Genomic DNA, 22,229 nt, shown 5'->3' with positions numbered 1-22,229 from the left:
TGAAGCAAATTGAAAATGACGATTAGCTAGATACAAAGTCCAGGTTGATTTTTTAATTCATAAAAATGACAATCAACTATACTGCACCTTATATAAACGGCAAATGATACATGACAGAAGGGGGAAAAGGCCTAGAGAAATGAAAATGACTAAAATTACAATAACGGAGGCAACTGAAGAGCTTCTGAGGCCTACTAATCAAACAATATTATTAATATTGTTCAGCTTAAAACCACCCTCATCTGGTCTTTAATGCAACAGAACGGCTAAAAGACATGCTGTCTCTTCCCTCGGCAATGACATTAGACTAAAACTTATAATAATTGTAATAGTTATAATATTACTTATGAGCAAGAAGTCATGGATAACAGACTGCTGCTAACTCCTTATTGTGAGCTCAGGGGCAGCACCAACTTCTACCAAAGATGGCACACATGCAATGATTCTTGTGGCCAAATTTTCATTAGCCATAGCAGGTACATGATTCTCATAAGCCGAGTTATGTACGCCAATAGCAGCCCTGTGTGAAGGAACAAGGTTCTTCGATCATGGATTGCATCATTTCACTAATCAAGAACACGCCACACTCGCTCCTCTAGGAACGGAGGCAACTGAAGAGCTCCTGAGACCTACTAATCAAATAATATTATTAATATTGTTCAGCTTAAAACCACCCTCATCTGGTCTTTAATGCAGCAAAACGGCTAAAAGACAAGCTGCATCTTCCCTTAAACAATGACATTAGACTAAAACTTATAATAATTATAATAGTTATAATATTACTTATGAGCAAGAAGTCATGGACTGCTGCTAACTCCTTATTGTGAGCTCAGGAGCAGCACCAACTTTTACCAAAGACGGCACACATGCAATGATTCTTGTGGCCAAATTTTCATTATTCATAGCATGTACATGATTCTCATAAACCGAGTTATGTATGCCAATAGCACTCCTGTGTGAAGGATCAAGGTTCTTTGACCAAGAAGCATCCCACTCAACTGCTTTAGCACACGCCACACTCGCTTCTCTAGGAACGGTTAGCCCAACTGAATTCAGCAGAACCAAAAATGGCAGAGGAACATGGTTAAAAGTAAACCTCAAATTTAGCATTATTATTTTCATGCATTATTAGTTGAACAAAAAACTCCGACTATGTGAGCTTACTCATTTTATCGGAAGGTTGCAAGATCGACAACAAGCGTACATTAGCCCATTTATCATGAAACCTCACAATACAAAATATTATCTAAACAAAGTACCTGTGGGAAAAAGCGCTCGAAAATCATCCTATAGTAGTATGCTTCCTTTGTAATGGGTGTGTTATGAGGGAATATATGTGAAGCATTAAACATCATCCTATTGGTCACCTATTAAAGGAAAAAATTTGTTTCCTCGGTCAGCTTTAAAACAAACAAGCATTGGAAGATAAATAAGAGCAGTAGAAAGTCGTTGATTAGTCATTGAAACGCACATGTTGTTCAGCATGTGCTTTGAGTCCATCTATCCAACTATAGCCTACGCCATCACAGGAAGTACTGCAAGGAACGTAATGAGTCAATTGTTAGTTTGATTAACAATATAAATTTCGAAATCCCTTGTAAATCAGTTTGAAATGGCGATTTAGTACATCTTTGGGAGATATGAATGCTCCTCATCATAAAAGGCCCTCCTTTAGAGCCCACTTCTCAATCCTCCTTTACTCTGGTTTAATCTGAAATGGATAAAATACAATATTTTACGGACAATTGATCGTTTATTCTATCAACATTTGGATGTCAATAACTTACAAACTTCTACTCTAGATCAATACTCATGGCAACGTTAATGAACTTCCACTTTGCATTTTACTTCTTCGATTAGGGCTCAAAACAATTTCTCTTCAATCGAAATTTGATTTCCTTTCATGACTCGTTGAATAGTGATCCTATCTTCAACATTATAGAGGTGGGATTTGTAGGGATTTTGGGAGAAAGAAGGTCGGGTATGATAGGAAATTTGAGGGAAAAGGGGTCGACGGTTGAAGAGAAAGATAGAGAGTTCATTATTTTTAACTTGGTTTTGATGGGGTAAAATTTCATTATTTTTAACCCAAACAGACGCTCATATCCGTTAGTTTTGCAAACTCTGTTACGGGGTAAAACAAAGTTTTCTTTTCATTCTAACCAAAAAAAAAAAAAAGAATTTATAAGTTAGCACAATTTTTCAACTCAAATATATGTTTTAGCTTCTCAAATGCATGTGCCCATCGGCAAGAACTGTTAACTTTTTAAATGCATATATTTTCTTACCAATTTGATTATTATGTATATTACTTATTTTTATCCTTAATTAGGCATATTAAATGACTTTTAAACTGCCTTTTTTAGGTTTATCTTTAAAGTAAACAAATGGTATTTATAAATCTACTTATCAAGTAATCTAGGGCCTCACAAAATACAATTTCTCAATTTTGATTAGTTGGTTAATTGGTGAATCTACGTAAAAAAGTGTAAAGAAATTAATAAGGAAAGCAATCAAAGTGATCAGCTGGAGACGTGGACAAAGATCCACAAGAAAAATATCTCCTCTCCACAAGGCATATATAAGATTGACTCCCACTTGTCGCCCAGTCTTTAACTCACTTTTACCTTTTTCCTCTTTCATTCGGAAACCCTAGCTTAAGTGTAAACGATGGCAGGCACGTACGGGTACGAAGGCGGCGGATCTGCTCCGCCGTCTGGTGGCGGAGGCTACGGAGGTAGCGGCGGCGGAGGAGGCGGTGGTGGTTACGGTGGTTCTGGAGGCGGCGGGTATGGATCAGGTGGTGGAGGATATGGCGGTGCAAGCGGCGGTTATGGAGGCAGCGGAGGGTCATACGGCGGTGGAGGTGGTAGAGATGGTGGTGGTGGTGGTGGTAGAGGAGGTGGAGGAGGATACGGTGGTAGTTCACATAGTCGAGGTATCTTATATTTGAATAAATTATCATGTTTTGCGAACTATATCTGTGTGTTGAATGAGTTATAATTTAATTCATATGATGACTCTATTTTTAGGAGGTGGCGGCGGCGGATACCAAGGAGGAGGAGATCGTGGAGGTCGCGGCGGCGGCGGCGGCGGCGGTCGTGGTGGAGGAAGTGGTAAGGAAGGTGATTGGCGTTGCCCTAACCCTAGGTAATATTCTCACGTCCTTCTCGTGGATATTCAGGTCATGTTAACTCATCTTTACTAATTTCTCCCCTCAATTCACAACTAATCCTCGGCCTTGTGAAACTTTTGTTTAATTCCATACCAGCAAAAAAAAAGGATTATATTTGCTTCTATCCGTGAACTAAGTCAATTACATGGAGCGAGGTGGCTTTTGTTTGTGCAATATTTTTGAGCAAAAACTGAAGTTACTTTCTGGACAATCCTGTTAGTGAAGTAGAAATTTTAGATACCAAGTATTTGCTTTGCCAAGCTCACAACACAGTGAGGAATCTGGATCCTTTTCTTGAACACCATTTCTTTTTGATATACATGTGTTCTGATTGTATTCTCATGTTATAACCTGAGTCTTTTCTAGATTATGCGACTAGAAATATATGAGTTACTATGTATTCTCTCCTGTCATTACTTGTTGTATGAAATCCTGCTACTGAATGGTCCAGCAATTTTGCTCAAGATAACTGGTGCTTCCCTGTGCAGGTTCACTGAGAAAATTTGTTTTGATTCTCTTTACTTTCAGTATTATATAATTCTATGATGCGTATATCTTGTCAATTCAACAAATTGTTAGTTCAGTGCGGTGGTTGCTTCAAGGTTATGTATTTTGGGTTTCATTTCATAATATTTCATTTGAAATATGTTATTGTGTTTGTTCTTGTTTCTTGTCAATTGTTATTAATTCTGGCATGTCTGGGTGTAGCTGTGGAAATTTGAACTTTGCTAGAAGAGTTGAATGTAACAAATGTGGTGCACCTTCACCTGCTGGTTCTGACGATCGTGGTGGCAGAGGTGGTAGCGGTTATAACAGAGGTGGAAGTGGTGGGGGATATGGAAATAGTCGAGGGGGAAGAGGCGACAACTATGATGACAGAAATGCTGGAGGTGGTAGAACAGGTTCTTATGGTGGTAGTCAGGGAAGAGATGGTGGTGGTTATGCTCAAGGTCCTCCACATGCTCCTCCATCTTATGGGGCAGCTGATAGCAACTATCCACCACCATCTAATACTTATGGTCGGAACCCTGATGCCGTCCCCCCGCCCACGAGTTATGTTGGTGGACCTGCATCTTATCCCCCTTCATATGGTGCCCCTGGTGGCTATGGTGGGGATACACCAGCCAATGCCCGTGGGGGTGGAAGGGGTGGCCCACCGGGAGGATATGATGGGGGATATGGCGGTGGTCAAAGGAATGCAGGTGGTTATGATAGTTCCCCAGCTGAGGCTCCGGAAAAGGTCAAGCAATGTGATGAGAACTGTGGAGATTTCTGTGACAACGCAAGAATATATATCTCAAATTTGCCTCCTGATGTGACCATTGAAGAACTTAGAGAACTTTTTGGGAGCATTGGACAAGTAATATGCAGATTTCTTTCGGTTATGATTCTCAGTATCAGATTCATTTCGTATTGTAGCATATACCTAGTTTTTCTTGTACTTCACATGATTTCTTGCTGTGTTCACTGTGGTAGACAAAAAGAAAACCCAATAACCATTATTCTGATCTGCTTGATTTTGCTGACCAATGAAATATTGCCCTTGAATTCTGATTATGTAGTTTACTTTTGTGACTCTGTGTTAGCATAAATATCAGGGTTAACGCTTAATTGGTCTCTCATAAATGTGTAGGTGGCAAGAATCAAGCAAAAACGAGGCTACAAAGACCAGTGGCCTTGGAGCATAAAGTTATACACTGACGAACAGGGAAAAAACAAAGGAGATGCTGTTTTGTCATATGAAGACCCTTCTGCAGCGCACTCTGCGGGTGGCTTTTTCAATAGTAAAGACTAGACCCCAATTTATTCATTTGAGTTTATGCTGTACATAATTTACATGCTGATCATAAATTTTGATCATCAGACCATGACTTCAGAGGGTACAAAATCAGTGTTGCGATGGCTGAAAAGTCTGCACCAAAGCCTGCTCCAGCTTTTGGTTCTGGGTAAGCCTTCTTTAATTGTTGCACTCTTTCTCTATTGCATATGACATCCAGTTTGCCACCGTTCATAGCTTATGTTAACTTGTAAAATGTCGTGGTTATGCTGTTGTGGCATGTATACAGAATTAGCAAGTGTGTGTAACTAGATTGTCGACATATGGTTATTTGACACAATTCTCTGTATTTGATTCTCTACTTAATTAGAAGAGCAGAGTCGTCAACTTGTGGTTCTTGCATCTAACATTTAACTATCATTGCTGTGTCAAATTTCATTCTGTAGCTGCATGGCTGAAATTCTCACTTGATAACATGCTTTCGTTCCAAAGTATGACTACTGATCAATCAAAACTCGTTGCATTAATTCGTACTACAACTTGTCCCTTTTGGGGGTGCATGTGAACCAGTTTTATCTTAATCTTCTAACTTCACTGCTACCAAAGTTTTATGCTTTATCTCGATCAACTATGTGCGTATTGAAGTAAAACCGTAAACTTCTATGTATCAAATTATTTCGTTTTGCTTACAGTATTAGTGTTATAATCATTTTCATCCACCTTTTCTAATTGAAACCGCATGCTGATGCCCTCTGCATTTTTACCTCCCTCAAGCATGTTATTTTCTTATACACTACAAATGGAAAATATATAGTTCCATTTTTCTTTCTAAAAAGAAAATAATATGTAGTGAAATTATGTTAATTGTATAGAGATGGTTGGGGATGTATTCTATATTCTGAACTTTTTGAGTCTGTGCGCTAATGGGAGAGTTGATGTATCTCTTATGCTGAGCCTTTTTCTATCCATTGTTAGACGTGGAGGTCGAGGAGGTTATGGTGGCGGCGGCCGCAGGGATAACTACAGAGACAGTGGAGGTTCTGGCCCGGATAGACAGTCTCATGGTGGAAACCGTTCACGTCCTTATTGAGTTTCAGCCAAGCATCTTATGTACTAAAAATTTGTGGTGGGAGGGTTTTTTATTAGTTCCATTTCAAGATATACTCTGTGACTAAGAGGTAGGTTGATCACTCATTTGCACTTCGAGCAATATATGCTTTTTCTCCTTTCTTTCTGCTTCTTGGGGTGTAGGAATGGATGGGGTTTTGAAGTCCCTTTTTTTGATATGTTGAATGTTTTGATAGAGGCTACTGGATATTCTGCAAATTGCTGCTAAGGTAGGTGAAAATATTCAGGTGAGTGATACTACTGTGAAAACCAAAATGCTCTGGTAATTCTAGCTGAATGATGTTTTCTTCTCTATAGGTGATTGCTGCATCTTGGCGTGAAGCCTGATATAATGATTCGCTGACTCTATTATATGGCACATAACTACTTGAGCTGTTATTTTTGCTTTTGTGTGCCTGCTAGTCCAGATTTTTTTTTTCTTTCTTTCTTTCTGTGGAAGAATGTTTAGTAGACTTCTCAAGTAGGCAGCTTTCCGAGAATATTTTTTTTCCTCCATATGAACTAATAGTTCTGCTCTTCTTATATTTCAACTGAGATTCGATTCCCAAATTAGTAATAATCACGTTCCTATCGGGAATGGATATTAGAGCTGTTGTATTGGATGGGAGATCAGGTGGGAGAACGCTCATCTGAAAACTGAAGTTAGCCGCACCGAAGATTTTGACAATTTTATTGACCTAGTCTGATGGAAAGCCGTAGCGGTTGTTTCATTCTTTAAGCAGCAAGTGACTGTCCATACTCCATACGAGAAGCTCCCAGAGTGTTTCTCGCTGTTCGTCCTTTTGACAAAATGGTGGTACGACGGAGGTCGTAATTTATTTCTGTCGGCCAAGGTTACATTTGACCTTTTTTTTCCGTCGAGGAAATTAAATGTATCGGAATTTAAGATTTGTATCTAGATTGTGAAGGAGGTTAGCCCTACATTCTCTACAGCTGCATTAGCTCGCACTAAATAATCATCATACTGTAAGCTGCCAAAAAGAGAATAAATGATGCAAGAAGAAGCCATTTTGGTGCTTAAAGAAAACAATAAAAAATTTCCAGTCTGGACCGACGGAAAATAGGCTTTGTTGTTGTTTTCGACAGCAGTCGTCTCGCAAGTTTGCGATAAAGAATCTTTCTTGTGTTTCTGTCTGGGCTATAAATGCAAAAAAAAAAAAAAAAAAAAAGGAAGGGAATTTGTAGATACCTGTGACTGTGAGAAGATAGATCTTTCCTTGCGATGCTGCCTAATTTCTTCCGTTTTTGTCAAGAGCTATGCAATTGGTGTGGATTCAATTTGTAAAATGTTACTTTTCTTTCTGCATCACCTGAGAGTATTTTTTTTGATCATACACCCTTATGAATGAATCTAAAAAGTTAGACTCCTAAACTAGTTCCGCTCCTCTCTCTCTCTTCAATGATAACCCTAACTATAAACATTTTAGCTATTACGATTGAAGTATGCAATGTGCGTAACTTTAGATTGCAGTAAATCGTTAGTTTCTTTTGACTTGTGCAGCGGAAGCTTCACAACGGTGTTCCTAAATTAGGTCTTGCAACTTCTTGATTAAATTTAGGAAGTATCTGTCGGTGGAAGAGTCTTTCAAATCTTGCGAAAAGATTTGTAAGGACCGTTTGATTAATTTTAGAAGTTATCGGAAAATGTTTTTGGAAGAATTAACTTGAGGATGGTCTCCACGGTAATTTATTGTTCCACTCATCCGTAGGCAAAAACCTAACAAGATCGTATCATCTTATGTTAGTATTAAAAATTTGGACTATCCTCTAACAATGTCAATAAATGGTTTAGTTTAAGGTAAAAGCGTATAGTTAGACTCTCCATTTTTCCTACATTGAATACCTAGGCTTATTTTACCGTGTATTAATTTTTTTTTATGGAAAGTTGTTTGAAACAATTAAAGAGGGATAAGAGGTTCGATTTTTGTGATAATGGTTTTGCTTTGGTTAGCTTGTATGCATCTCTGAAAATGATAGGAAAAGTTTCTTTCAATCACTCTATGCTCTAGCATAAAACATTTGGTGTTGCTCCAGGGAGATAATAAAAGTTAAAAAAAAAAAGAAAAAAAAAAGACAAAAGAACTATAAAAGGAAGAGATATATGGAGAAAAGCAGAACCATTGAAAATGAGGGTGTTTTGAGAGGGAAATAATTAATCCTAAAAACTTGCCTAATATGATGGATATATGGTGAATTATCCACATTTCTATCTAGCATATCAAACTTATGTTAATGTCTAACAATCTGAACGAACACTAACACTAATTGTTTCAACAAAATAAATTTCCATGCTTTCCATTTCAATTATTAGAGTAAATTCTTCACCAAACCATCCTCTTTCTTCATTTGCTTCTTTAATCAGTAGTTTTTGTAACAAAAATGGTAAAACGAAGAGTTTCAGATTCAATAGGAGTAGTCCAAGGTCGATATCGTCAAGAATTATTTATATGTCAATTTTCAGATATGGTCAATTCCAAAGGATGTTTATGGTCTGGAGGTGACCCTTTCGCTTTCAGTTTACCACTGGTGTTGGCACAATTGATTTTCATTTTCTTCGTCACCAGAATTACTTTTTTCCTCATCAGACCTCTTAAACAAAGTATGGTCAGTGCACAACTTATTGTAAGCTCCTTTATTCTCTACATAATTATGATCAACACCTAACAATTCTATTACTTGTGTTACAAAATTGATACTATCTTTATTCTCGGAGTTAAATTCAGGATTTAAATTTGATAGGTTCAATCTATAAGTTTTTATACCCTTTTGAAAGTTTTGATGTCTTAAAATTTTAGTAATTTCTTTTTTGCACACACACACATCCGCCTCTGAGTACCTGATAATTCTGTTACCACAGGCGGACTTATGCTGTACAAAGAGGGGTCACTGACACCCGTAAAGTTCGGTAAAAATTCCATTTATGCATGCATATGTCTTTAGAAAATAGTCATATATTAGTAAGGGGTACCCTAAATACAAAACAGATTTTGGTTGAATTCAAAAGTGCATCTGCGACCTTCAAATCCTGGGTCTGCCTCTGTCCATTACTTATAGAAATGGATTTATGATTTAAACTTGACGGATTCAATCTTTAAAGTTCTTAGCATAAATCTTTGTACTTCTGTAATTACGGATTCAAACTTTAATACTGGTTGACAAATTTAGTAATTTTTCTTGTATATATCTATGTTTAGTGTCGAAAATATTGGGTTCATTTAACCCGTTGTTACTGCCTCTGATTACTTGTGTTACATTGTTCATGCTATCATTATTGTTGGTCTAAAACAGGCTGGTGTTTTCATGGGGCAATCAGGCTTATGTCGTAACAGAGCGTTTGCGGCCTTAATGTTTCCACCAAGAGGAAGAATGGTACTACAAACAGTTGCAGATCTTGCTTTCATGTTTCATCTTTTTGTTCTTGGAATTCATGTAGATCCAACAATGGTGAAAAGAGCGGGGAGAAATGCGATGCTAATTGGTGCGTCCAGTTTCGCGTTGCCTTTTGTACTTGGATGTCTAGCTAGTTATACATTACCTCATTTGGCTGTAGTAGATGAAGCAACAGCTCATTTGCTGCCTTATGTAGCCGTACTTAACTCAGCGTCTTTCTTTCCTGTGATCACCAGCCTTCTTGGCGACCTTAAGATTCTAAACTCAGAAATTGGTCGAATAGCTACATTGGCTTCTATGGTTACTGACATTTGTATATATGTCATTTTCGTAATTGGGACTACCATAAATTCATCAGCAAGTTATTCAAAGTGGAATGGAGCATTGTGCATAGCATGGATAGGTACTTTCTTGATAGTAGTTGTGTTTGCAGTAAGGCCATTTGTGCAACACATTGCTAGGACTATACCTGAAAAAGGGTCTATGAAGGAAAGCCAGTTTCTAGTCGTAGCTATGATAGTTTTGATCTGTGGATTTGTCGCGGAGTCTCTTGGACAACCTGCTGCTCTTGGTACTTTTATTTTGGGCATGGTGGTACCCGAGGGACCTCCTCTAGGGTCATCTTTGGTTTACAAAATTGATTCTTTATGTACTGGATTGTTGCTTCCTGCTAAGTTTGCTATTAGTGGTTTAGCAATGGACATTTTCGCAATAGGAAAAGGAAAGAGTCTTTTAGGCGTTGAAGCAGTGATCGTCTTAGGTTATTTTGGAAAATTTGCTGGCACTCTTGTTCCAGCAGTTCATTTTGGTGTTCCTTTTAGAGATGCACTTTCTCTTGCTCTCATCATGTGTTGCAAAGGAATTATCGAGGCATCCCTCTATATCGGCCTCAGGGATAATGGAGTACGTAACCTAACTCCTTTCTTTTCTGCGCGTTTCTGTTATCAATGTATTTTAACCTGTTATAGCTCGGTTACCTGAAAATTCAATTACTTTCTATAGAAGTTAAACTCAACTACTAGTAGTAAACGAGTTATTTACATGTCTCTTATTTGGTTATCTACAGATAATAACAAATGAAGCGTATGCGCTTTTGTTAATCACAATGTTGGTGATTACGGGAGCTTTGAGACCCTTAATTTGGTACCTCTATGATCCATCAAGAAGGTATTTAGGCTACAGAACAAATAGTATACAACATTTGGATCCTACGAGTGAGCTTCGGATACAGGTATGTATTCACAATGAAGATAATGTTCCAAGTATTGTTAATCTTCTAGAAGCCTCCAATCCAAGTAGAAGGAGACCTATTTCAGTATTTGTTCTTAATCTAATGGAACTCAAAGGTAGCGCGGCTGCATTGCTGGTGCCAACGCATAATAGAAGAGGCAAGGCTAAACTGACGTCTCTGCCAAGCAGAACAGAACATATATCAAACGCGTTCAACATTTTCGCGCACAGAAATCAAGGTTCTGTGGCTGTTCAACACTTCACATCCATTGTTCCTTATGCCACTATGCACGATGACATATGTACAATCGGGATGGAAAAAGGTGTCAATATTGTGATCGTCCCGTTCCACAAGCAGTGGGCGATTGATGGAACAGTAGGAGCCAATTTTCCTGCTATTCGAATGGTGAACCAACAGGTACTCTATAAAGCACCTTGCTCGGTTGGGATCCTAGTTGATCGAGGTCAATTAGCTGATAACCAACAAATCTTATTCGGCCATTCTTTCTTTCGTGTTACAATGCTCTACCTTGGCGGTCCTGATGATGATGAGGCGCTTGCCTACTGCAGCAGGATGCTAGAGCATCCGCACATCAGCCTAACTCTCGTCTGGCTCAGACATTCTAGTGGCAATATCGATAACAGTGTGGAGTCAGATACGATACGTTGGTTCAAGGCTAATAACATTGGTGCAGAAAGGGTGAGTTACAAAGAAGAAGTGGTGAAAGATGCAGTGGGGACGACTCAGGTTCTTCGTTCACTCGAGCACAATTGTGATCTTTGTATAGTTGGTCGAGACCATGAACAATCTGAGTTAACACTAGGGATTAATGAATGGATTGAGTGTCCAGAACTAGGATTTATTGGAGACATGTTAGCGACTTCGGATTATAGTTTTTCGTTGCTAGTTGTGCAACAAATACCACCAGGGACTGAGTTTATGAACAGCCACTCCCTGAAGCCTGTATCTAGCAGTTATTATTCTAGTTCAGGGAAATATAGTCATCGTTCTGGTTTTGGCTCTTTTGGGTAGCAGCTGAAGTAGTTTTGCCTCTTTGATCAATACCAAAAAAAGGCCAGCCCGGTGCACTAAGCTCTCGCTATGCGGGGGGTCCGGGAAAGGGCCGAACCACAAGGATCTATTGTACGAAGCCTTATCAAGAATGGTCAATACCAAGAATGTAGAAAATAGCTTGAAGGAAGGATAGAAAAGAATGGTCTTCTCTGTATTATAAATCTGGACAGAATTGTTTGTAGAAATTAGGAAGCACAAAGTTCAGTCTGTGTAATTAGTTAGAATGCAAGTTTTTTTTGGTTGTTTTAAGTTTTCAACAAATAGCCTCACATAGCATGTTTTCTATCACACCAAGTCTTATTTACAATATTGGTGTATACTAAATTGGCTATGATCTTTATTTGACTTGAGAGTTAAGAGCATTGGAGGGACTTGCTTAATTCTTCTTAAAAATACTAGTATAGGTACCCGCGCGATGCACGGTCAATTTCAAAATTTTGCTTGTTATAAAATAATTTTGTAAAGCGTATATGAGAGAATGCTAGCCTATTTGGCACACTGACATTTTATAAAAATTATACTTATAAAAGACAAAACAATATAAATGCTTAGTTCATTGTCTAAATTTGTTAACCATAATTTTTAGCACTATTTAATTAGTTACTATATTTATTTTACAAATCAATCAAAATCATAAATATACTCAAACAATCCCTATCATCCTCTTGTATGCATTTTTTTAATATAATATTTTTACTTAATTTTTTATTTAGTGTTTTACCTATAATTCAAAAATAATAATTTTGAACTACTTTTATTTTGTTTTCAATATGATATATTAAATTTTAGTTTTAACTATTGACATAATCTACATATGAATTTAAATTATAGTTATTTTTATCCAATATCTATTAAAACATCAGTTAGACGGTCTTATCTGTACAATATGTTTTTCTGAAATTCAAAGACTTTCTCATATCAAATTCGAGGGGCAAGTGCACAGATAACCCTTCTCAGGGATGCTATTTAAGGATTAGCCAGTACTTATTTTGTCATGAAATTTTAAACTAAAAAACGTAATTTCAGGACAACTCAGGACATTTTTGTCTTGAAAAATTAAACTGAAAAACTGAAATAGAATGCACTGGCTAATTTCTAAATAGCAGCCTTTCAAAGTGGCTACTTGGTGTCATCTCTACCAAATTCAAATATGCTTATTCTTGTTCCATATTTTTTGTTGTGATTGCATGTTTAAGTAATTTATTGTTTATTAGTTTTTCACGTATGTCCGTGCCTATCTCTCCTTTTTAAATATAATATAAGTAAATATTTTTACTTCTTAAATCTAAATTACTTTGATACTCTTATTTTATTACTCAAAATTGCTTCATTATTAAAATTTATAAAATAAATATTATTTCAACCGCTACAAATAATATAAATCAACGGAGATTTCAACCGCTATACTTTTATTCTTTACTTGATTGCTTGAACTTTTTGTAACTTACAAACAGAAATTTGATTTACTATTATTCCATAAATTGTATGGATATTATAAAATATTATAATAAAATCATATACAAAATAAAATTTTCCTTCTAACTTTCCAATAATATTGCCCACGATCTTATAAAATATTTGATATATTATTTTTCATTTTATCCTCTTAACACATTTTTATACTCACATTTTTATATTAAATTATCTTGGGATTCCTAAAATTGAAAAATCAAATAGGTTAATAGAAATCATTAATATAGAAAAGAAATTTTGCTCACGCATTTTATTTGTGCCAACATCATTACAATCTATTCAACAACAAATAGAGTTTCAACGGGCTGGAGAAATTTTTTGGTACAACAAAGGATAGAATAAAGAGCATAGTTCCTTTCTAGTGTCTCGTCCGGAAAATAGCCATTAATAATTGATGTGCCATCTTTTTACGAAAATTCGAATACAAAAAGAATTTAAAATTAAATTGATGAAGAGTAAAATTAAAGAGCTTATTTCTTCTAGTTATTTGTTAGCATATTCTAAATATAAAATGGGAAAATGGCTATGCTGATAGTCATCAACAAATTAAGTGATACTATAATGATGTACTATTTGTACATAAACTTCCAAAGCTAATTTGAGTTTTCCAGTCGTCGAATAATTATACATTTAGTAATCATTAGTTTAGACCAACTTGATAGGAAAAAAATGAAAAAACAACCATAGTATGTACTGATATTTCAAATGAACTAAATAAAGAACATAAAGAACTAAATTAATAACACCGCAAGAAATCAAAGATACATGGGAGAAGTCAGGGTATGTTTTCGTAGATAATTGATTCTCTAAAGATGGTTGTAAATGCAATTTTTCATAAGCTATATTCAAGTAAGTCATAGCCCAGAGATATCATCAGTATGGACAAAAATAAGCAAGAAAATACAAAATTACCATTAATTATATAAGTGTTCCTAATTGTTCCATGTTGCGTCGTCCACGTATCAAGCTAAACTCCTTCATATGTAATGTCGCAGTTACAAATATGAAATAATTGGCAGAGAATGAATATGATGAAATAATTGGCTGAGCATGAATTTGGTCTTCCCAAATTCCACATATTAAAAGGAAGAGCACAAAATAAAAAAAAACTGCCACAAAATAGAAAAAAACCGTAGGAAACCATCATTCTTGGAACACAACAGTTGACAAAAGTTATTTCTTTCCGTTGGTAAACATTTAAAAGCCAATAATTAACAAAAAAGATAATAAAATAATAATAAATAAGCAATCAAAAAGGGGGAAAATAACTGATTTTGAATTTGAATTTAAAAATAACTAAATAACTTATTATAACTATTCTAACTAATTTTATCTTAAAACTACCACATGTCTTTCTCCTATGTTGCCACTTGTCATAATTCTAGGCTAGACTTTCTTCCTTTTAATAATATATATAGATAGATAATAGACCATTGACCCCCACTATCCTATGAGCTAATATGATCAGTTATTTGTAGTTATCCTTCAGTTGGATATTTGCACAAATGACCTTTTCTAATGATAGTTCAGATTTTCCCTCGTTAAGCCCATTTGGATTGACTTAAAAAAGTAATTTTTTAGCATAAATAATTTTTAAACTAAAAAGTAATAAGTTGGGTTGGTCAGTTTATTGATTTTGACTTGTTTTAAGTAGATTTAAACTTATTTTTAGGTTTTTTTAACTTTATCAAACGGTGAAGAAAACTAAAAAAAAATGATTAAAAGCTGATTTGACCTGCTTAAAAGCCAATCCAAACACCTCATTTTAGTCCACGGACCTGACGAACATAAAAGAGAGTCTTAAAAAAAAGTTATATAGTGCAAATAATTGGTTTCATTCTTACTCTTCGCAAATCTAATTAGTCGATCAAAAGTTTTAATGGAAAAACTGAAAAGAAAAAAAGAAAAGAAAAGATGAAGAAGACATTTTAGTCCTCGGAAATACTCTCAAGATGAGGCCTCCATTCCTCAACTGCACCCTTCCGCCGTTCTCGACGGGAAAACTTCTTTTTTAATGTAACATCAGTTAAATACCGATCAATCTCAGGTATGCTAACATGACATTCTTTGCTTTTAATTTTGGAGACATTTTTATTGGTTTTCTTCTTCTCCGGCAAAGAATTGGCAGTGACCAAAAAATAAATGCTGCCCCTCTTGAGTTCTGATTCCGGCGACAAGATCAAAATCCGACGAACTATACCCTGAGAACAAGGTTTACTTAAAATGTGATTTGGATAATTCTTCAGAACCTCAGAAGCTGTGATTGGATGTGTAATTTCTTCTACTTGACCATTTAAATGTACGATACGGATTAAGTCTAGAGCTCCAAAAGGAAGAAGACAAGCCAAACAGCACCTTAGACTGTTCCCCATCTCTTATATACTAAGCTCAGGAAAAAGAAGAAGACTACTTTGTGTTGACTCTTGTTTGCCTTTCTATTTAATTCTTTTGTTTGTGTGTGAAGTTTTAAGTGTGATATGATAATATTGGATGGAGACGATGGTCTAGTTATATAGGAAGTTAGAAACAATCGTGGACAGATAATAATATGATCATTTGAAATTTGAGTTAGCTTAAATTGCAATATAGTCCTTCTAATTTAATTTGCCCTTCTTTTGGGAATCTAGGATTTTATTGTATTCCCACACGATATCAACTTAATATATACTAATAATTAGACTAATGAACCAGGTTCAAGCTAAATATTTTTAGTGGACTTTTTAATACAAAAACAAAATCCAAACAAAAGTTACTAGGTTCATGTCAACCTGTACCTATTCTACTAGAGATCTACCCCTATATTTTTAGGCGGTCCAAAATCATTCGTAATGATTTTTATATGTTCATTTAATCTACTAATTTTTAGAAAAAATTAGCCATAGATTAAATGAGAGCGTCCAAATTAGTTGTCTCATAAAATTTACCACGCGACAACTCATTTTAATTTTGGAGCCCATAAATTTTTTTGGTATTGCCAGTTAGGTAAACTTGTATTATTTGGTAGCGTGAAGGAATCGCCATTGATTTGGAGGGTCAGAGAGAAGGATATTTTTCGATCTTGTTTCCAGTTAATTATTTTGGTCAAAGATCAGTATTTGTTATTATACTGATCTACATCTCATACACACGAGTACAAGCATATTATTTATTATATAATCTTGGTTATACAATGATCTTCAACTCGTGCACACGAGTAGTATCAATAGTAGGTTAGATATTGCATATTATTTCTTCATTTAAAAAATGTCATGATTATGCAAGTTCCATGTTCATTGTATATAGAGAAAAAATTTGCTTCATATTTCTGGACATCAAGCTGCAGGGATAGTTGTAACATAAATTAAAGGCAGAATAGCCTAAATGACACTTGTACTTGTGCCACTTTGTCATGCCGGTCCCCAAACTTATCAATTTGCCAATTGAACACTTACACTCGTTCAAATCGTGTATAATAAACGCTTATGACATAAGCTACCAGTGTGTGTAATACAATCTCCTACGCGTAGGACGCCACACCATTACTAGTGCCACATAGGAAAATAAACTATTGAAAAATAGGACTGGCCACCCAACACAAATACCGAACCTATAGAAAAGAGATACAGGGGGTTCTTTCTTCTAAACCTGAATATACCCCGAAGCTTCAAGCGAGCTTTAATGGCGTCTCTGCTTGTCCCTCCAGTTTTGATCCTCAAACACAAATGTTTATCGCATTTCCAAGTCTAAATTTCAATACCCAACTAAGTTTTAGTACTATGTAAGCAACAACTTGAGGTTTCAAATCAATAGACTCGTTCTTCTCGCAAGACCAACAATGGAATTTCGAAAATTCTCAACAAAAAAATCTTTGAGTCTCCTCCCCAAATTCGATTAAAGATCCAAATAGCGAAACACAACAACAATAATCAAAACAGATCCATTCGTCAACCTAAAGAGTCATCAAAAACAGACCACCCTTCATCTACAAAGCTTCTTCACAACCAACACTCCACTGTTGTACCACCAATCAACCACCAGAAAAAGAACCTGCCATAAAAATGACTACCCAAAAGACCAACATCACCCAAAACAATCTGAAATTTTGCTACATGAAAACAAATCGAAAATAGGTTTCACAGGCAATCTTCTTCCACTATTTCTATTTCTTTTCTTTGCAAAGGCTATCTTCCAAAGTAAGGGAATGAGGACGTGAGAAAAAAATTCCCCAAAAATTGCTGCTAATCTAATGGAGGTTTTGGATCTGTGGTGGATGCAGATGTGAAGGGAAGGGCTGTGTTATTGGGGGTGTTGGGTTAAAATGGGGGAAGAGGAGTAACGTGGAGAAGGGAGGGGGGTTGGTGGGCCGCAGAACTAAGAGAAGTAGAGACGCCATTAAAGAGCTCAGGCACCTTCATTCTTTCTTTTTCTAATTTTTTTTTGTATTTTTCTATTCTTTTTATTTTTTTTCCTTATTTTAATCATTAAATTTTATGTCCACGCTCCTTATACGCGTGAAATACACGTATTTTGTCCACTTTAGCAATTAAGTTGCCATGTAGACTTGGTCAATGGTCAGAGGGGTTTAAAATATCGACTTTGAACAACTATAAGTGTTTGGACGAAACTTTATCAAGTATAGGGACCGAGATGACAAAGACGAACAAGTACAAGTGTCTACCAGGCTATTCTGCCTAAATTAAAATGCATAAGTTCCCCCTTGAACTACGGTCGAAGTTTCAATTACACACCTTATTTTTGCGGGGCCCTATTACTCCACTGAACATTTTTAAAACAGAATAAATATCACCCTGAAAATAAATAACCAAATTCTTGACAGGTAGTGAAATACACGCACTGCCACGTGTCTATTTTGCAATTGTTGAATTTTTTTTCCTTTCTTTTCTTTCTTATCCTATTAGACTTTTTTCTTTTTATTTATCTTTTTCATTCTTTCTTCACATTCAAATTTTTCAATCGTTCCTATAGGTCCATTCTTTGATTCAGTCCTTGTTTGATTAGAGTCTGTATATGTGGATTTGTTGCTTGTTTCATATTGGAATTTAGGAACTCCATTTTTACCGGCGAGGGAGTTTGTTTATCGATTGTGAGTTTCGATTTTGATTTATTTTTCCGGTGACTTTTATATTCCGGTGGGAAGCTGGAAAGATAAGATCTGTGTTTGGGTAATAATTGTGGTGCCGATGCAAAGATTAAGTGGGTGAGAATAAAAAGGAGGTGGGGGAAGATGAAGGTGGTGGTGACGATGTCGAGGTGGTGGTCAGAGTGAGAGGAAGAAGATTAGAGGAAAAATAAAAGAAAGGAAAAATAGTTCGCCGGAGAAGGTCATCGGCGTTCGGAAAAGAAAAGAAAAACGAAAAGAGTGATTTTTTTATAATTATAACAGAAAATTGCGAACATAATTTTTTTCACTTTTTTGCTTCTCACTCTCTATGCCATTTCAGCATTTTGGGGGTTAATAATTCTACTATTAAATAGTTCAGGGGGTGATAAAACCTCTGGAAAGATAAGGTGTGTAGTTGGAATTTTGGCGTTAATTAATGGGTACTTATGCATTTTCCCTAAATTAAATTGATAGCAAGGTTTACTTATAATACATTCAGACTCAAGAACTAAAAATTCATGTGATCAAAGAACAAGTTAAATTAAAGCTCATATATGTAATTAATGGAAAATGAAATTAAATCCCACGATCATAACTTATCTCAATTGATCAATTACTGCATTAATTAATCTATTGAATCAAAGTAGTTACCAAGAAATGGAAGTTATGGTTTCCTTAATTTCATTTAAAGATATCAGCATAAATGCTGATCAGAGTTTCCTTAGTCCAAAAAAGAATTGACTTTTCAATGGCAAATTCCCTTATTTTCTCCCCCCTTGTTGTAATTCTACAACTATTATGTATTTTCTCAAGCACTTGCACTGGCCACATACCAAAATTTCCTGCTATTCTTGCCTTTGGTGATTCATTACTAGATTCTGGCAATAACAACTTTATACTTACTCTATTTCAAGCCAATCACCCACCCTATGGACAATCTTTTCCTAATCAAGTCCCAACTGGGAGATTTTCCAATGGAAAACTCATTTCAGATTTCTTAGCCTTTTCCCTACAAATCAAGGATACTGTTCCTCCTTTCCTTGATCCCAATTTACCAGTCAGTGAGCTCAGAACGGGTGTTAGTTTTGCTTCCGCAGGTAGAGGTTGCACTGAACTTGTATATTAGGAGGTCAACTGAACTCAATATTTTTAATATGCAAAATATTATATTTTGAATTCATAATTTCAAACGTATTATGTAATAGCCCAGCCCGCTAGTGATATTGTATCTCTGGACCTAGATTCTTGCGGGTTTAAAACGCATCATTAGGATCTAAGACTTGTTAACTTATATACCCAATATCCCTTTTGTGTTTTGCCGATGTGGGATTCAGCATTGAAGTTTGCCCCGCTTAATCAGGATTTGCCTAAACTGAGTTGAACCCTAACCCACAATCGGCAAGATTGACACAAGAGTGACTCTAATACCATCTGTAATAGCCTAGCCCGCTAGTAATATTGTCCGCTCTAGGCCTAGGCCCTCACAGGTTTAAAATACGCCACTAGGGTCTAAGGCTTGTTAACTTGTATACCTAACGTCCCTCTTGTGTTTTGCCGAGTGGAACTCTGTCGAAAGCCTGGGGTGTTACCGTTTAGTTCTTAGAGTTTTAAAGGTTAAACTTATTAAATTTAGATTTGGATTTCCTTTCAGGTGCAGGATTTGATGATTTAACAAACGTTAAAACTCAGGGTACTCCAATTTTCACACAAGTGGAGAACTTCAAGAAATATATTGAAATTCTAAAAGGGGTTGTAGGAGAAAAAGAGGCTTTGGACATAATTAAGGATGCTCTTGTTCTAATTATGGCAGGAAGTAATGACATTGCTTTAAGTTTGAATAATGGATTCCTAAGAAGGCTTGATCTTGGCCTAAGTGGCTATCATAGTTTCTTGCACCAAAGGCTTGAAGAAATTATCAAGGTTAATATTCTATTTCATCTTCTCACAAAAAAATTGGTCCTTATATTTTCTGTATAAGATCGTTTTGCTAATATTTCAAATGTAAGATATATTTTTCGTTTTTTCCTAACCTACTTGTCATAACGACCTTTGATTAGTCATTATTTTGACTTAGACTTGTCACATCATTTTAACACGTGACATTATCTTGCTGGTTTTAAATATCACTTGATTACGTGATACACATATTTAATCATGCATTGCTATTTCGTCCATCCCAAAATGCACAGTGCGATAAGATTTCGATGTGAATTTGTCTATCCCACCTTTACTAATGTTTTATAAATTTTTTTATATATTTAGAAACTATATAAAAATATTATAAATGCAGAGACTGTATGACAGTGGATGTCGGAACGTGCTGATAATAGGGCTTCCTCCCCTCGGATGTATACCTGCTCAAATGACTGCAAAATTGAGCTTTGATCGTCAGTGTATTCAAAACCTGAATTCAGAAGCTCAATCTTATAATCAGAAGCTTAGTGAAATATTGCCTCGAATTCAGGGCACATTTCCAGGGAGCAAACTTGTCTATGCCGATTTATACCAGCCTTTGATTGACATGAACACTAATCCTCAAAAATATGGTATTTTCCCCATTCGCAAAATTCTTTGCCTTCTATTTATGAAAAGTTAGAGTTTTATACATTTGATATTTATAAAGTTTACATGCATAACATGCATGTTCTTTAATTTGATCGAGTAATGTCAAACCAGTAAAAACAAGACCAGAAATCGAAGCTCAACAATGGGTTTCGAAGGTTTTCTGGGAGGTTCTTCATCGCATAAACATAAGAGAGAGATGATGAAAGAATAACTGGCTAGGCTTTCACACTTGTGGCCTCATTGTATTTATAATATGTCCATACAATGTAAAGAATGACTAACTACTAAAATAACCACTATGCTATGTTGACCAAGAATAAAAGGCTAACTAGTGTAAAAGACTATACAAGGCTAATGCTGCTTGGTGGGCTAGGCCCACGGTCCTAACGGGCCTAACAGGCCTGGTGGGCCGGGTCCTGGTAGGCCTGGCGGGCCTAACGGGCCCAACGACTATTTTTTTTTTTAAATTCTCCAACGGCCATATTTAAAATCTAGCCGTTTTGGCTGACAATTTGACCGTTTTTAAGTTTAGAAAATGCTCATTTGGCCCCAAACTTTATTTTAACCCCAAACTTTATATAATTACACTTTTCCCCATTTTTCAACTATAAATACCCCCTCATTCTTTCATTTTTATTCACCAATTCATCAATATCTCTCAATCTCTCTACTACAATTACTTAATTTATTGTTGAAATTTCGTGAAAAATTGTGAAGTTGTTGAATTGAAGTTTTCAAGTGTTCAACGATTTTCAATTTTCAAGAAGTTGTTCGGCAATCCGGTAAACTCGTTTTAACTCTTACGTTTTAAGAATATATTTTTGTGTGGTTTAGTTTGCATAATTATAATTAATATGACATTTTCTTTGAAAAAAATGTTCGGTAAAGGAAAAGATAAAACCGGTGAAAGTAGTGGCCAACCAACTACCCTTCCCCCGGCTCCCCGACCTAGAAAAGATAAGCAAGTTGAAAGTAGTCGCCAACCTAGACGTCCTCCTCCCGTAATTCTTGATAGTGATCACCCTTGTTTTCAATTTACCGATAGTGAATTTTGGCATAATGTTTCACCAGGTGAAAGATTAGATGATGAAATTATGAATGCTCTTTATCCTAATGAAACTATCTTAGAAAATAATGAGGAAAATGAGGATGATGATGAAACCCAAGCACCAGATTTAGATGATACACCTACTAGTCCTCTTAATAACCCAACTGATGCACCTGCCGACCCACATGTAGAAACTCCTACTTTTAATAAAGAACCTGCTAAATGCCTAGAAACATCATTAGTTTGGATTTTTTTTACTCAAGCAAG

General features: G+C 35.9%; 4 protein-coding genes across 7 annotated transcripts; 3 read left to right on the top strand and 1 right to left on the bottom strand.

Moving 5' to 3' along the window:
* The first annotated feature begins 2,610 nt into the window (after window positions 1-2,610).
* LOC107780234 (transcription initiation factor TFIID subunit 15b) lies at window positions 2,611-6,610 on the top strand. Of its 4 annotated transcripts, none has more exons than XR_012693896.1 (8): window positions 2,611-2,938; window positions 3,033-3,150; window positions 3,884-4,535; window positions 4,809-4,959; window positions 5,040-5,121; window positions 5,928-6,130; window positions 6,257-6,289; window positions 6,378-6,610. XR_012693896.1 is itself a non-coding variant. In XM_016600769.2 (6 exons), exons 1-6 carry the CDS (start codon window positions 2,671-2,673, stop codon window positions 6,040-6,042), a joined length of 1,386 nt encoding a protein of 461 aa, XP_016456255.2. In that variant the 5' UTR covers window positions 2,612-2,670; the 3' UTR covers window positions 6,043-6,610. The 4 variants fall into 4 exon arrangements, 1 of the variants encoding a protein (XP_016456255.2); XR_001646758.2 differs by having other exon boundaries at window positions 6,257-6,307; XR_001646757.2 differs by having other exon boundaries at window positions 6,257-6,610.
* Window positions 6,611-7,242: 632 nt separating this feature from the next.
* LOC107780233 (cation/H(+) antiporter 14) lies at window positions 7,243-12,120 on the top strand. The gene is made up of 3 exons (XM_016600768.2): window positions 7,243-8,702; window positions 9,369-10,373; window positions 10,537-12,120. The coding sequence occupies exons 1-3, from the start codon at window positions 8,460-8,462 to the stop codon at window positions 11,731-11,733; spliced, it is 2,445 nt and encodes an 814-aa protein (XP_016456254.1). The 5' UTR covers window positions 7,243-8,459; the 3' UTR covers window positions 11,734-12,120.
* A 3,056-nt stretch (window positions 12,121-15,176) lies between these two features.
* LOC107780235 (uncharacterized) lies at window positions 15,177-15,620 on the bottom strand. Its single transcript, XM_016600770.2, has one exon. It carries the CDS (start codon window positions 15,618-15,620, stop codon window positions 15,177-15,179), a length of 444 nt encoding a protein of 147 aa, XP_016456256.1.
* Window positions 15,621-19,097: 3,477 nt separating this feature from the next.
* LOC107780236 (GDSL esterase/lipase At2g30310-like) lies at window positions 19,098-20,945 on the top strand. Its single transcript, XM_016600771.1, has 3 exons — window positions 19,098-19,446; window positions 20,001-20,269; window positions 20,640-20,945. The coding sequence occupies exons 1-3, from the start codon at window positions 19,098-19,100 to the stop codon at window positions 20,943-20,945; spliced, it is 924 nt and encodes a 307-aa protein (XP_016456257.1).
* Window positions 20,946-22,229: the final 1,284 nt, after the last annotated feature.

The sequence above is a fragment of the Nicotiana tabacum genome, chromosome 8 (assembly GCF_000715075.1).
Source record: "Nicotiana tabacum cultivar K326 chromosome 8, ASM71507v2, whole genome shotgun sequence".
Taxonomy (NCBI): Eukaryota; Viridiplantae; Streptophyta; class Magnoliopsida; order Solanales; family Solanaceae; genus Nicotiana; species Nicotiana tabacum.
Note: the sequence above shows the minus strand (reverse complement) of the source record. Positions and strands in the feature narration are given on the sequence as shown.

Coding starts and splice junctions, on each gene's coding strand:
- LOC107780234 (XM_016600769.2), top strand. CDS start 2,671: ATGGCAGGCACGTACGGGTACGAAGGCGGCGGATCTGCTCCGCCGTCT. Junction 3,151..3,883: donor TGGCGTTGCCCTAACCCTAG/GTAATATTCTCA, acceptor GTCTGGGTGTAG/CTGTGGAAATTTGAACTTTG. Junction 5,122..5,927: donor GCTCCAGCTTTTGGTTCTGG/GTAAGCCTTCTT, acceptor ATCCATTGTTAG/ACGTGGAGGTCGAGGAGGTT.
- LOC107780233 (XM_016600768.2), top strand. CDS start 8,460: ATGGTAAAACGAAGAGTTTCAGATTCAATAGGAGTAGTCCAAGGTCGA. Junction 8,703..9,368: donor TGGTCAGTGCACAACTTATT/GTAAGCTCCTTT, acceptor GGTCTAAAACAG/GCTGGTGTTTTCATGGGGCA. Junction 10,374..10,536: donor TCGGCCTCAGGGATAATGGA/GTACGTAACCTA, acceptor GGTTATCTACAG/ATAATAACAAATGAAGCGTA.
- LOC107780235 (XM_016600770.2), bottom strand. CDS start 15,620: ATGGGGAACAGTCTAAGGTGCTGTTTGGCTTGTCTTCTTCCTTTTGGA.
- LOC107780236 (XM_016600771.1), top strand. CDS start 19,098: ATGGCAAATTCCCTTATTTTCTCCCCCCTTGTTGTAATTCTACAACTA. Junction 19,447..20,000: donor TGTTAGTTTTGCTTCCGCAG/GTAGAGGTTGCA, acceptor ATTTCCTTTCAG/GTGCAGGATTTGATGATTTA. Junction 20,270..20,639: donor GGCTTGAAGAAATTATCAAG/GTTAATATTCTA, acceptor TTATAAATGCAG/AGACTGTATGACAGTGGATG.